The 16193-nt window shown below is 42.7% G+C and overlaps 1 protein-coding gene across 13 annotated transcripts in view; it reads right to left on the bottom strand.

Moving 5' to 3' along the window:
- ep400 (E1A binding protein p400) overlaps nucleotides 1–16193 on the bottom strand; it is a 241688-nt gene that overhangs the window by 121312 nt on the left and 104183 nt on the right. For all 13 annotated transcript variants that reach the window (XM_063074069.1, XM_063074066.1, XM_063074065.1 and 10 more), the window contains 4 exons: nucleotides 13459–13595; nucleotides 12087–12256; nucleotides 8278–8452; nucleotides 6234–6370 (listed from right to left, as the gene is read on the bottom strand). In XM_063074069.1, the coding sequence (XP_062930139.1) occupies nucleotides 6234–6370; nucleotides 8278–8452; nucleotides 12087–12256; nucleotides 13459–13595 (619 nt within the window). The remainder of the gene's footprint in view (nucleotides 1–6233; nucleotides 6371–8277; nucleotides 8453–12086; nucleotides 12257–13458; nucleotides 13596–16193) is intronic.

Raw genomic sequence — 16193 nt, 5'->3', positions numbered from 1 at the left:
CATAGTCACATTAAGATCTATAAAGTGTAATCAGCTAATCGTACCTTGTGTGCTGTCTGATATTTTATGTGTGAGTTTGTACCAGGGTGCATTACACAGCATCTACATAAACGTGACACATGGTCTGGCGGGCAGACAGGGTTTCCCCTAGACAAACATGAGTCAATAGCCCTAAGTGTTACACCTACTTTATACTCTATATACATTAACCACATTCCTCACTATCCACAACCAGACTAATTTTTGTATCATCTGTAAACTCGCTAATCAGACCATTTATCAGAATTTAACAAGTTACTGCGGATTTCATGCGACTTAATGTTCTGGACCATGAGGGACCTTGTCCACTGAAGTATGATTAAAGTTTTATTTATTTATTGAGATACAGTGAGGAACAGTCTCTTCCAGCCGAACAAGTCACACCACCCAGCAACCCACCTCTTTACCTTAGACCAACTAACCTACTAAGCAGTATGTCTTTGGAATGTGGGAGAAAACTGGGGCACAAACAGGAAGCCCATGTAGTCACGGGGAGAATGCACAAACTCCTTCCAGGGAACACCAGAATTGAACTCCAAACTCCAAGACTATGAGCTGTAATAGCATTATGCTAACTGCTACACTACCATGGCGCACACAAAAAGTCAAATTCTTATTAAAACATGAAGTCATAATTAGCCCGATTTCCACATTAACACACTTGACTAATAAGTAGTTGGTAGCCCAGTATCATAGCTATTTGAAATCTACCCACCTCTAACACCTGAAGGTACCCTCTAAAGAGACACACAATGTTCAACGACGAGATCTTTAGAATTTCTCAACAACTACCATCAATTTCCATCTAAACACTGCATTTTATGGGAGTAAACAGAAACCTGAATCTTAAAACGCCGAAAGGATCTCTGGGTCTCCCTCCCCACTATTTGTGAGATGTACCAGCAGCACTGCAGACAAAGGGCACAAAGCATTGTTGAGGATCCCTTCCACCCATCACACAATCTCTTTGACCCACTACCATCAAGAAGGAGGTACAAGAGCATCAGGACCAAGACTGCCGGACTGGGTAACAGCTTCTTCCTTCAGGCTGTGAAACTAATGCATATCCTGCCACCACAGAGGTCTCGCCACTAGGACAGAGAGCTGTTTACTGTACTGTTTACCTGTGCTGCACACTACATTCATTTTGAATTATACCTTAGCAACTTATTTATGGTAATATTTTGATTTATGTGCTATGTGTGATATATATTTTGTGGGTACCTGTGGTTATAAACATAGTATTGTGCAAAAATCTAAGGCACACTATTTTTTTAATATAGTTTCAGATGGTATGCCCTCCACGGAGCCCTGATCTCAACATCGTCATGGCTTTTTGGGATTACCTGGAGAGATAGGAGCAAGCAAGACAGCCAAAGTCTGCAAAAGAACTGTGGCAAGTTCTTGAAGTGCTTGGAACCTACCAGTCAATTTTCTTATAAAACTGCACAATGTCTCTAAGAGAATTGAGCTTTAAAGGCAAAGGGTGGGTCACACCAAATATTGATTTGATGTAGTTTTTTTTATTTACTACTCTTGATAGTAATTTTTTGATATTTAGAAACTTTTCATTTCAATATTTTGAAAGCATCTTCGCTTTACAGATGTTTTTTGCATGTGCCCAACACTTTTGCCCAGTACTGTATGTACAGTCAGATGACAATAAACTTGAACTCTCATGGGTTTGAAATGTTCTATGCCAAGGAAGGAAGATATTGTTACATACTCATTTGAAACACAAAACTCTGCAATTTGCTCTAGCTTCTCATCAAGCCTCAGTCAATCTATAATATTTTCATTTTCCAAATAGCTATTTTTAAAGGTTAAATGATGTTGGGAGCAAAAGCTTTCTGAAGATTTAAATCAACAAACCAGGCCACTGCAAACTAGTATTGTGAAATAAAATTTCACCTGTGTCATACATCCCTAGGGTCAGGAAATGCTTATTTAAATTAATAAGCAACAGTAAAATATTTGATTAATTATTCCGTATGCGTGTGACATAAGAACACAAGGTCATAAGAAACAGGAGCAGGAGTAGGCGTCTGGCCCGTCGAGCACACTCCGCCATTCAATAAGATCATGGCTGATCTGACCATGGACTCATCTCCACCTACCTGCCTTTTCCCAATAACCCTTAATTCCCCTACTATACAAAAATTTATCCAACCTTGTCTTTAATATATTTACTAAGGTAGCCTCCACTGCTTCACTGGGCAGAAAATTCCACAGATTCACCACTCTCTGGGAAAAGCAGTTCCTCCTCATCCCTGTCCTAAATCTACTCCCCCAAATCTTGAGCTATGCCCCTAGTTCTCGTCTCACCTACCAGTGGAAACAACTTTCCTCTCTCTGTCTTATCTATCCCTTTCATAATTTTAAATGTTTCTAGAAGATCTCATTTCATCCTTTTGAATTCCAGTGAGTAAAGTCCCAGGCGACTCAATCTCTCCTCATAGTCTGATCCCCTCATCTCTGGAATCAACCTGCTGAACATCCTCTGCAACACCTCCAAAGCCGGTATGTCCTTCCTCTAGTAAGGAGACCAGAACTGCAAACAGTACTCCAGGTGTGGCCTCACCAGTATCCTGTACAGTTGCAACAAAACCTCCCTGCTCTTAAATTCAATCCCTCTAGCAATGAAGGCCAACATTCCATTTGCCTTTTTGATAGCCTGCTGCACCTGCAAAATAGCCTTTTGTGATTCATACACAAACACTCCCAAGTCCCTCTGCACAGCAGCATGCTGTAATCTTTTACTATTTAAATAATTTTACTTTTACTATATAAATAAACGATATTCCAATTTTCCTCATATTTACCAACATTGTACTCCATCTGCCAAACCCTTGCCCACTCACTTAATCTATCTATATCTATCTGCCAACTCTCCATATCCTCTGCACAATTTGCTTTTCCACTCAATTTAGTGTCATCAGCTACACACTACACACTGTCCCTTCTTCCAGATCATTAACGTATATCATGAACAGTTGTGGGCCCAACACCAACCTCTGTGGCACACCACTCACCACTACCTGCCAACCAGAGAAACACCCATGTATCCTAACTCTCCGCTTTCTATTAGTTAACCAATTCTCTCCATGCTAATACATCACCCCCAACTCCATGCATACTTATCTTATGGATAAGTCTTTTATGTGGCACCTTTTCGAGCACCTTGTGGAAATCCAAGTAAATAACATCCATCTGTTCGTGCTTGTTATATCCTCAAAGAACTCCACTACGTTTGTTAAACAGGACCTGCCTCTGCTGAATCCATGCTGCATCTGCATGATGGATCCAGTTCTTTCCAGATGTCTTGCTATTTCTTCTTTAATGATAGCTTCAAGCATTTTCTCAACTACAGATATTAAACTAACTGGCCTATAGACACCTGCCTTTTGCCTACATCCATCTTTGAACAGTGGCATGACATTCGCCTTCTTCCAATCTGCTGGAACCTCCCCAGAGTCCAGAGAATTTGGGTAAATTATCACCAAAGCCTCTACTATAACCTCTGCCATTTCTTTCAGTACCATCAGGACCAGGGGACCTGTCTATCTTTAGGCCCACAAGTTTGCTTAGCACTACCTCTTTAGCAAGACAAAGGTGTTGTACGCTGATTTCATTTATTTTCAATGAAATCAGGGTACAACATCAAGGCAGAATTCAAGAAATTAAGTTCAGGAATGAAAGTCAATTTTGAAGTTCAGCAAACTGCCCCATTTTTCTGCTCACAAGTTGGAAATGTGTTTTACTAATTCAATGAAAGCACGAACACTTCATTAGGAATATCCTAGCTCCACTTGGAACTTCTGCAGCCTGTGTGGTCTTCAAAATCCTTCCCAGTACAGGGTTTAATAACCCCAAAATCATAGGAAAAGTTCATAAAACACTTCACATGGAATATTAAACTTTACGTCTTTACGTAACATTGTACAGAAGATACTGAGTGCAGGAATACTAATCCAAAGAGACAAAGGCTTTACTCTCCAATACCATCTGTTGTATTTTATGGCTCTTGTTTGTAAAAAGCTGGAGGACCACCAGGATCTCCCTCCTTCTATATTTGTGCCATTTACAGGGAATGCTGCAGACAAAGGGTCCAAAGCATTGTTGAGGATCCCTACCACCCATCCCACAATCTCTTTGACCTACTACCATCAAGGAGGTACAAGAGCATCAGGACCAAGACTGCCAGACTAGGTAACAGCTTCTTCCTTCAGGCTGTGAGACTAATGAATACCCTGCCACCACCGAGATCTCATCACTAGGACAGCAAGCTGTTTATTGTACAGTTTACCCTGTGCTGTGCACTACATGCATTCTGAATTATATTTTCTTAACTTATTTATTTCTTAACTTAAATATTTAGGGTAATATTTTGGTTTATGTTCTGTGTGTGACGTATGTTTTGTGGGTGCACTGTCGTCCAGAGGTTCCTTAACGTTGTCATAGATGAGGAAAGTAATGGGAATAAGCACCAACTACCTATTAAATGCTCCCAATGGTGTGCAGCTCAAATAGCCTTTGACAATAAAGTCCAGTTCCTGGCCTTAATGTGTCCCTTAGCTACTAAGCTTGGTAGAACCATTCTACTGACAGGAGAAGCAGCAAAGGCAGGTTACTGATGCCTTAAAATCAGTTACTTCAGACAGCTGGAGCTTGTCAGCTCACCTAGGAGAAGGTAAACTCTGATCTCAAACCTCCACTGCCTTGTGGCTATACCCTCATGGGGAAGGCTTCGAGAGTGACCGGCAAGGAAAAATCCAGAGCTGGAGTTCTTAAGACAGTGTTATGTTCAGCTCAAAGCTGACTGGCAACCCCTGTGCCGCCACCGGTGCCAAACTGTTATCGGTCTCCGTCGTTTCTTTGGATTTATTAGCTGTGCGGATGGGGGGGGGCGGGGCCTGTACCATAGGCAACAGCTTGCTCTCCATAATTGTACTACCCTGGCTTGCGTATCATGTAGACACATAGTCACCTAGGATGCAACACCCAAGGTCAACCCTGACCAACAGAGGGCTTCACTGTGGTTTCATTTGGTTGTATAGAGGTACAGTCAGATGTCAATGTAGGCCGAAGGGCCTGTAATGTGCTGTATGTTTTCTGTTTCTATAAACTTGAACCTAATTTTAACTTAATATTTATAGTTCTTATTTTCTTCTGAAAGAGAGCAATGTACCCACTGAAAAAAATTGCTAAGATCTCTTGACCATTACTCATATAAAAAGATAAGTCTTAACAACCACTGAGCATGAAACACGGTTGCAGGAAAGCAGCATCCATCATCAGGGTCCCCCACCACTTAGATCATGCTCTCTTCTCACTGCTGCCCTTAAGAAGAAGGTACAAGAGCCTCAGGACTAGCACCACCAGGTTCAGGAACAGATACTACCCCTCAACCATCAGGCTCATGAACCAGAGGGGATAACTTCACTCAACTACACTTGCCCCATCATTGAAATGTTCCCGCAACCTATGGACTCACTTTCAAGGACTCTTCATCTCATGTTCTCGATTTTTATTGCTAATTTATTTATTATTATTGTTTCTTCTTTTAGTATTTACACTTTGTTGTCTTCTGGTTGAATGCCCTAGCTAGGTGGACCGTTAGTTATTATTCTATAGATTTATTGAGAATGCCCACAAAAAATGAATTCCATGGTTGTATACGGTGACATATTTGCATGTACTTTGATAATAAAATTTACTTTGAACTTTGAACTGTCCTTGATCCAGTTTGAGGATAGACCACACAGGTTTTCTTTCCCCAATGGTCTATCAGTAAGTGCAACCTGGTTTACTCTAATGCCAGAAAGATAACAGGTTCATTCTCACTGTTCTGCATTAAAATATCCCATCATGGCTACCTGGCTAATACATTATGATAGTGTGCGATGAATCCTGTCTGTAGAAGTCTCCCCATTCCTATAAACTCTGAACGGGTGTATGTGCAGGGTAGATGCAAGACAATCCACAAAGCTGGGCTCTCACTATCTATAAATGCATATGGACAGAACATCCAATTAGAAATGTAGCCCTACTTCTTGAGAGTTCCACATAAAAATATTTTTGTATCAAAGTCAAAATGCTACAAATGAGCCCAGATTTTGACTTGCAAATTCAATACAAAACAAGGCCCATTTTGCAATCAATTTCTATCGCATCTCATGGAAGTTATTGCTTACCTAGAGTGGAACATGACATCCTCGTACATGATCTTCTGCCTCTTTGACAGGCAGCATTTCAGAATGTGCTCATATTTCTTTGGCAGCTGTTTCTCCACATCTCGCTTTGATCGCCGCAAGATGAATGGCTGAATCATCTAAAGTTAAAGATCACAGTGCTTGTAAACCCTGCTTGTAATATCTTACTCTCTACCATTAAAATAGAAAGTCAAGAGGTTATGTTGCAACATTATAGAACTCTGGTTAGGCCACATCCAGAGTATCTGGAGTATCAGACCCGACACAGACTGGGAGACCGTTTTGCTGGAGACCTACGCTCTGTCTGCCAGAGAAAGCAGGATCTCCCAGTGGCCACACATTTTAATTCCACGTCCCATTCCCATTCTGATATGTCTATCCACAGCCTCCTCTACTGTCAAGATGAAGCCACACTCAGGTTAGAGGAACAACACCTTATATTCCATCGGGTAGCCTCCAACCTGATGGCATGAATACCAACTTCCCTAACTTCTGTTAATGCCCCTCCTCCCATTCTAACCCCATCCCTCCCTCCCTTTCTTTCTTTATGCATGCATTTATTTATTTGCTTTCTTTCTCCTTTTTTCTCTCTCTCTGTCCCTCTCACAATTACTCCATCTTCCTCTGGCGCTCCCCTCCTCCTTTCTTTCTCCCTAAGCTTCCTGTCCCATGATCCTCTCTCTTCTCCAGCCTTGTATCCCTTTTGCCAATCAACTTTCCAGCTCTTAGCTCTATCCCTCCCCCTCCTGTTTTCTCCTATCATTTCAGATCTCCCCCTCCCACTTTCAAATCTCTTACTATCTCTTCTTTCAGTTAGTCCTGACGAAGGGTCTTGGCCTGAAACGTCGACTGTGCTTCTTCCTATGGATGCTGTCTGGCCTGCTGCGTTCCACCAGCATTTTGTGTATGTTGCTTGAACTTCCAGCACCTGCTGATGTCCTCGTGTCTGGAGTATTGTGTACTGTTCTGGTCGCCCCACTATAGGAAGGATGTTGAGGTTTTGGAGAGGGTGCAGGCGAGCTTTACCAGGATGCTGCCTTGTTTAGAGGGCATGTGTTAATGCAAGAAGCTGGACAAACTTGGGTTGGTTTTCTCTGGAGTGGAGGAGGCTGAGGGGAGATCTGATAAGGGTTCATAAGATTATGAGAGGCATAGATAGAGTAGACAGAGAGTATCTGTTTCCCACGGTTGAAATGTCTAGTACAAGAAGGCATGGATTGAAGGAGAAAGGGGGTAGGTTCAGGGGGGATATGAGGGGTAAGTTTTTTACTCAGAGAGTGGTGGATGCCTGGAATGCGCTGCCTGGTCTGGTGGTAGAGGCAAATACATTAGAGGCTTTTAAGAGATGTTTAAATAGGCACATGGATGCAAGGGAAATGGAGGGATATAGATGGTACTTTCCACTGATTATACATGACACGGTTTTATCTCTTTACGATTATTTTGTTCTCATTTAGATTAGATTATGAAAACACAGAGACCTCTTTTATTGTCATTTAGTAATGCATGCATTAAGAAATGATACAATATTTCCTCCGGTGTGATATCACAAAACACAGGACAGACCAAGACTGAAAAAACTGACAAAACCACATAATTATAACATATAGTTACAACAGTGCAACAATACCATAACGATGAAGAAGTCCATGAGCACAGTAAAAGTTCAAAGTCTCTCAAATGTCCCACAAATCATGCATTTACACTTGTGCACTGGAAATGACATTAAATAACTTTGACTCTTGAATTGTTGTGTGCCAGTAGACTTGGCTTCTCCAGTGGTAAAGAAACTAGCCCGACCCATTAGAGCTGCTGTGCAGTGCAGTTTTTATTGACTATGGTAAAGGTGTATATTCCCTCCTGGCTCCTAATGCAGCTCTGCACCGTGTTCCAGAAAGTGGAGAAGGCAGCTGAATGTCCTCACATCGGCTGAAGCTTCAGGATCTTCCTCCAACAAACCAAATATCCCACACACCCGCTTCTACATCCTTCAACTTGCTTAAAACAAAAACACATACACACTTACCCTGTGCATTCTTATCACTAGTTTGTGGCAATAGTCTTGATTTTCATCTGTGCCAACTTTCACAGGGAAATCCAGGTAAGATCTGGTAATTCCAGGCAGCAGGAAGTGCATCATGGTCCATAGCTCCATTGGGGTATTTTGTAAAGGAGTTCCAATCAAAAGCAAGCGCTGTTGGCTAGAATAAAAAAAAATTCTGTTGAAGAAACAATCCTTTGTACTCCCATACCAAAGTTTTTATAAAACCAGAATGAAATCCAATTGATAAACACGAGATAGTCTGCAAATGCTGGAGATCTGGAGCAACTCACACAAAATGCTGGAGGAATTCAGTAGGTCAGGCAGTATCTATGGGAAAAAAAGTAAACTGGTGAAGTTTCAGGTTAAGATCCTTCATTAGGACTGGAAAGGAAGGTGCAGAAGCCAGAATAAGAAAGTGTGTTGGGGGGTGGGGGAGGGAAGAGGGTGGAGTACAAACTGACAGGTGATAGGTGAGACCAAGTGAGGGGGAAGGTGGGTGTAGATGGGGGGGGCGGGTTAAGCTGGGAGGTGATGGGTGAAAGAGGCAAAAGGCTTAAGGAAGAGAAATCTGATAGGAGAGAAGAACAGAGCATGGGAGAAAGGGAAGGATAAGGGGAACAACAAGGATGTAATGCTGAGGCTGCATAAGGCAGTGGTGAGGCCTTACTTCAGAGTACTGTGAGCAGGTTTAGGCCCCTTATTTAAGAAAGGGTTCAGAGGAGGTTCACAAGAATGATTCCAAGAATGAAAGCCTTATCAAAATATAAACATTGATTGAAGGCTCTGGGCCTGTACCAGCTGGAGTTTAGAAGAATGAGGGGAATCTTACTGAAACCTATTGAATGTTGAAAAGGCCTTGATAGAGTGGATGTGGAAAGTATGTTTCATTTGCTGGGGGAGTCTTGGACTCGAGGGCACAGTCTCAGAATAGAGGGGCATCCATTTAGAACAGAGATGAGGAGGAATTTCTTTAGCCAAAGGGTGGTGAATCTATGGAATTCGTTGCCACAGGCAGCTGTGGAGGCCAAGTCACTAGGTGCATTTAAGGCGGAGGTTGATAAGTTCTTGAATAGTCAGGGTGTGAAAGGATATTAGGAGAAGCCAGGAGAATGGGATTGAGAAGGAAATGGATCAGCCATAGTGAAATGGCGGAGCAGACTCAATGGGGTAAATAGCCTATTTCTGGCCCCATGTCATATGTTCTTATGGTGATGGTCAGAGGAGAAGAAGGTGTGAGAGACCACTCAGGTGTACCTCAGGCTACTCACCTTCAGTGGATTATGTAGAACTTGAGCCACTGGAACTAAATAACATCCTAAACTATACCAGATTAAAGAACTACAAAAACTGTAAGATCAGTGTATAAATTTTAAAAAACAGATTTAAAAACGCTCAAACTATCTACCATCAAAGGAGTTTATCTAATTTACTCACACAATTGAACCCATATAGACCTACAAATGGTCTGATCAATCTACGTACAATGGGAGCATAGGAGAAAAAAGGGAAATTTCATAGAGATTTGGCGAGTGAACACACACCAGTCCTCATACAGAGATCAGAAGTGGAGAGAGTGAGCAATTTCAAGTTCCTCAGTGTCAATATGTTAAGCCAGACTCAACATACCGATGCAGCTATGAAGAAGGCAAGACTGCAACTATATTTCACAGGGATTTTGAGAAGGTTACTAGGTCACCTAAGATTCTCGCAATTTTCTACAGAAATCCATAGAGAGCATTTTAACTGGAAGCATCACCATCTGCTTTGGGGAGGCTACTGAACAGGACCGAAGTAAGCTGCAGAGAGCTGTAAATCTAGTCAGCTCCATCTTGGGCACTAGCCTCCCTAGTATCCAGGACATCTTCAAAGAATGATGCCTCAAAAAGGTGGCATCCATCATTAAGGACCCCCATCACCCAGGACATGCCCTCTTCTCATTGTTACCATCAGGAAGGAGATACAGAAGCCTGAGGGCACACACTCAACAATTCCGGAACAGCTTCTTCCCCTCTGTCATCTGAGTTCTGAATGTACATTGAATCCATGAACACTATCTCACTACTTTTTTTTATTTCTTTTTTTTGGCATTACTTTTTTAATTTAACAATTTAATATATATATTTACTGTTGTAATGCCCTGGTTAAGATTTCTACTGCTGTGCTGTGAGGTAGTTTATTTTAGCAGTTTTCTGTAAAAGCAGTGTGCTATGCTGGAAAGAGTGTTTTGGCTTCAGCTAACTTCGGAATCTGTGTCAGCCGGTCAGGACTGGGGGATGTGAGAGAAAGTTCTAGAGTGTTTCTGAAGGGCAGTAGTCTGGTCTGGGGCCTTTTGGTAAGAGCTGCAGTGCAGAGCACAAGGGAAGATGCCGCAGAATGCCATTGAAAGGAGAGCTTTGTGCGGCTGAATGACCTCAAGGGGAAAGAGCCAGTTCTCCTGACAGCCAGTTCATTGGAGATGGTCTTTGGGGGAAGTTTGGATTGTGATTGCGGCAGGTGCTTTCACGCAGACTGTACATCCAGCACGCGAGTAGAGAGATACACCCCCAACTACTCCAGAACGAGCGCCAAAGTTTACGTGCACATTGGGCTGGTTTAACTGTAATGGGCCCTTTTATTTTTCTTTTCTTTTTCTAACTGTTTGTTAAAGTTGAAAATTTGGTAAATTTGCTTTCTTTACAATTTTATGCTGGTGTGTGATCTGTCATTTCTGGGCTACCCATAACTCTGTATGGGCAGTATTTACACAACATTCGCTCAAATCGAGAATATCATGGCATTCCTGCTTGGTTGAACCCCCAATCCTACCAACCCTAGACAGATATTGTTTATGAAATGAGTCACGTGGCCGTCAGCAGAGTTAGCTGGATAAGTTGGTGTATAAGCTCTGGTGAGAGGGTTACCCTGTAATTCAGCTTTTATCTCTCTCTCTCTCTATAAGATCATGTATTGCATTGACCTGCTGCCGCAAAGTTATCAAAGTTCACAACATATGCTGGTGATATTAAACCTGATTCTTAAGTATATAAAATTATGAGGGGCATAGATTGGGCAAATGCATGCAGGCTTTTTCCACTGAGTTGGGTGAAATTAGAACTAGAGAACGTAGATCAAGGATGAAAGGAGAAATATTTAAGGGGAAACCCGAGAGGGAACTACTTCACTCAGAGGCTGGTGCGAGTGTGGAACGAGCTGCCAGAGGAAACAGTGGATGTGGGTTCAAGTGCAATATTTAAGAGATGCTTAGATAGGTACATGGACGGGTGGGGTATGCAGGGCTATGGTCCAGGTGTGACTCAATGGGTCTAGGCAGAATAACAGTTTGGCACAGATTAGATGGGTCTATGGGCCTGTTTTTGTGCTGTGCTGTTCCATGAAACTACAAAGAACTTCTCCTACAATCCACTCTCCTCTCCTATCAGATTCTTCCTTCTCCAGCCCTTGACCTTTCCCACCCACCAGCTGGTTTCTTTCCCCTCCACCCACCTTTACCTTCCCCATTCCTTCTCAGCCCTGAAGAAGGGTTTTGGCCCGAAATATCAACTGTTTATTCTTTTCCCTCCAGCGTTTTGTGTGTGTTGCTCTGGATTTCTCGTGTTTGTTACCAAGTTAATTTATCTGAAACACCACCATAACATATTCCTGCCCAGAATAGTTTACATTATTGTTACTTTCAGAGGTAACAACTTGCGGACATGTCACCAGAAGTGCATTTTTTTTTACATTTAAACTTGTCTGCAATCATAGCAATGGGCTGAACTTAGATTATGGTGCATTGAGCACACGATCCAGACCTCTTGAGATTGAAGAGGGCCTCCCAGTGCCGCTCAGTCGTGTTTCTAAGCTGCTGGACCTCGTCTAGGATCAGGTACTTCCATCGCTTCCTCCGGAAAGCCTGCATGTCCTTCAGGAGCAGCTTATACGAGGTGATGCACACATGGAAGGAGTTGGGCTCTGTCCAACACTGCAAACAAGAGATTTATAACAGGCTAAGTGGGCTTCCGTTTTTTAATTTGTTTTCATCCTGCAGATATTAAAAACATACAAAATGAAGAGCAGGACATCCCTCATCCTTCTTCACTCCAGGCAAAACAAAGTCAACTTGTCCAATGTGTTGGATTAGATTGTAATTACCTCTACAGTTTAACAATTCCTGCCTGCTAGTATATTTTATAATTATATACATGTTGGGTGGTGGGGTGGAGATATGTCTCCACCACCAAAGGAGGTGTAAGGTGCTCCTTCCCTCCGCTAGCCTGCAGGTCACCTTTGAGCAAGGTGTAGCACCTGCTTAGTCCACCAACCCCACCCCCCCCACCAAAAACAAATAATCAGGGTCACATGAAGCCATGGGAGCAGGTGGTGGATGGTTGTATGAGCAGCTGGTGCAGATCACAAATCTTGGTTTTGGAACCACAGGCAGACAATCTCTGAAGAGTATTCATAATGGCTGGGGCTGGCGGGGGGGCAGGCGCTCACCGATCTTGTAAAGACACTGCCCAGAAGGATGCAATGGCAAACCACTTCTGTAGAAAAATTTACCAAGAACACCTACTAAGTTAATAAATTGTTTAAAATTGCTGGACAAACAATGTGGAGGCCTGGGCGACTAATTCTGAGACAGGAGTTCAAATCGCAGAACAGCAATGAGGCAATTTAAAATTAACTTGAAGTGCAAAATCAGCACGAGCGATGACAAAATTAAACCACCAGACAAACTGCTTTTAAAACTCATCAGGATTCATTACCTTCCAGGAGGAAAGGAAACCAGCTATGCCTACCCAGTCTAGACAACTTCAGACTCTTAAATGTTTCCTGAAATGGTCATGTAGTTTAAGCACTACAGGGTCGGACAACAAATGCTAGCTATGTTCACTGACCACATCCCATAAGTACTGGGAACATTCTGTAGATTCAGGAAATCCAGAGTAACGCACAAAATGCTGAAGGAACTCAGCAGGTCAGGCAGCATCTATGGACAGGAATAAAGAATTGAAATTTCGGCCAGAGACCCTTCACCAAGGATCCTTGATGAAAGGTCTCTCCCTGAAACATCAACTCTAATTCTCCTCCTGCCTGACTTGCTCAATTCCTCCAACATTCTCTTTGTGACTTACTTTTTATTTGCTAGTTGTAAATGAAACAAGTTACTCAATATAGTATTACCTCCCTTTTGACTCTGCGTTCTTTCCTTGTGCCAAAGTACATCATTATCTTGAGCCCTGGACACCATCGTTTGAATTCCATTTCCCAGTTGAGCATTTTGCAAGTTCGCACCACCACCAGATGTGGTCCCCAGACACCTAAAGACAAAAGTACTTCAAGATTTCAGGATGCAGCGGCTGGAATAAATGCAGAGTTTCCCCAAAAATTACATTAATTTAATTGTTTTGTGTTACTTGAAGACTAATCACAGATGACTGCTTCAAAGAACATTAAAGAATCACTACTAATTAAATCAAATTACAAAATAAACAATGTTATAAAGCAAAAGAAAATCTGCATATTCTCAAAAGAAATAAGAGTTCCACAGAAAATCACAAATGCACCAATAACAAATCTCCCATTCAGATACAAATCTACAGTCCGTTTGGCACACCAGTTAATGCATGAACCAATTAAGTGTATTTATTATTCCAACCTAAATAAAAGATGTCAAACCACTAAGATCAAATCTAGGGAAGCATTTCAAGCATGGGTCAGATGGTAGAGATGATGGTAAATTTTCTTCATCTCTGAGGGAGACCCTCAGTATCAGGTCCACTCCCTGAGGAGCAGATGAACTCAATGCAGGAAATACAGACTGCAAACCAGGAAAGACTTAACCCTCTCTACTACTCTGGAACATAAAATACTCTTTGCTTACACCTAGATAGGTCTGAAATCACTCAATTTGGTTGAGATCATAAACCTAGATTCTACTGGTCTTTCCACAGACACCATTTAAAGGACTGGAGCTATCTCCCTGCCATTGTGATCAACATTTGGCCGTTAGTCAGCATCATTAATTCAAGTTCAGTTTTATTGTCATCTGACTGTACATAAATGTCCGGCTGGTGGCATAGTGGCATCAGCGTCGGACTTTGGAGCGAAGGCTCACGAGTTCGAATCCAGCGGCTCCCTTGCACACTTTCCATCTGTGCTGGGCTGAGCGTCGAGCTAGCAACTCGGCCTCATAAAAATAAGAAAGCCTGCTTAAAAAAAACGCCGTCATGACGGCGTCCCAATGACTCCATTCAGAGCTAAGGGATTCCTTCTTCTTCTTCTATACATAAATGCAACCAAGCAAAACAATGTTCCGCTGTAATACCACGATGCACCCTTAAAACATATATCATACACAGCACATATATAGGCATCTGTTAGTCTCATGAGACCATGGATTTGCACCTTGGAAGGTTTCCAGGGCGCAGGCCTGGGCAGGGTTGTATGGAAGACCAGCAGTTGCCCATGCTGCAGGTCTACCCTCTCCATGCCACCTATGTTGTCCAACGGAAGGGCATTAGGATCCATACAGCTTGGCACCGGTGTCGTCGCAGAGCAATGTGTGGTTAAGTGCCTTGCTCAAGGACACAACACGCTGCCTCAGCCAAGGCTCCAACTAGCGACCTCCAAATCACTAGACGAATGCCTTAACCACTTGGCTACGCGCCTAACACATAAAACAAAATTATTACCACAAATAAGCTAATAAGATATAATTCAAAATGGATGTAGTATGCAGCACAGGTAAATAGTTAACAGTAAACAGTACAGAAAACCCAGGTGGCAAGGTGGAGACATGTCTCTACCAAAGGAGGTGTAAGACGGTCCTTTCCTCTGCTGACCTATGGTTCACTCTGGGACAAGGTGTAGCACACGGGTTTACAACCTGGGGTCTATGGACCCTTTGGTTAATGGTAAGGCTCAATGGCACAAAAGACGTTGGGAACACCTGGTGTGACACGTGCTTAGCCTACCCCACCTCACTCCAGCTTAGGGTCACATGAACCCATGGGATCAGGTGGTGGATGGTCATATGAGCAGCTGGCGCAGATTACAAGACCTGGTTATGCGACCACTGATGACAGGCAATCGCTGAAGAGTATTGTTAATGGCCCAGAAGGCAACGGCAAACCACTTCTGTAGGAAAATTTGCCAAGAACAATCATGGTCATGAGAAGAGTAGCAGCATAAAGGGCAGTGGTCCCCACCCACTGGGCCGCGGACCTGTACTGGGCCGCAAAGCATGTGCTACTGGGCCGCGAGGAAATGATATGATTTGGCGATATGAAACAATATGAGTCAGCTGCACCTTTACTCATTCCCTGTCACGCACTGCTGAACTTGAAATAACCTACCAAATCATACCAAATAACACATAAAACCTAAAATAATACTAACATATAGTAAAAGCAGGAATTATATGATAAATACACAGCCTATATAAAGTAGAAATAATGTATGTACAGTGTAGTTTCACTTAACAGCATTGGCAAGATTAAGCCAAAACCGTTTTGTAGAAAAAAAAATCGGCAAGTACACACATGCGCACGCAATGCATGCGCACACAGGTGCCGCGCAAGGCTTCATGGTCATTGTAGTCTTCCTCAGGGTAAACACAAAGTGTCCTGTATTTGACTGCTACTTTTGTCCCTTATTTGAGAGTGAGAAAGTTGGCAACCCTACTTGAACAACAACCCCCCGCCCCACCCGGTCGGCCAGTCCGCAAGAATATTGTCAATATTAAACCGGCTTGCGGTGCAAAAAAGGGTGGGGACCCCTGGTGAAGGGAATCTTCCTCACAGCAATAATCCCTCACTCAGTAGACAGAATAAAGACAGATGGAAGGCCATTATCGCCCACGTCATACAGCACAGCATATAATGATGATGATGAAACAATAAAACAGCTGCTTGCTG

This window comes from Mobula hypostoma, chromosome 21 (genome assembly GCF_963921235.1).
Source record: "Mobula hypostoma chromosome 21, sMobHyp1.1, whole genome shotgun sequence".
Classification (NCBI taxonomy): domain Eukaryota; kingdom Metazoa; phylum Chordata; class Chondrichthyes; order Myliobatiformes; family Myliobatidae; genus Mobula; species Mobula hypostoma.
The sequence above is the reverse complement of the archived record's forward strand: the minus strand, read 5'-3'. Positions and strand labels throughout refer to the sequence as shown.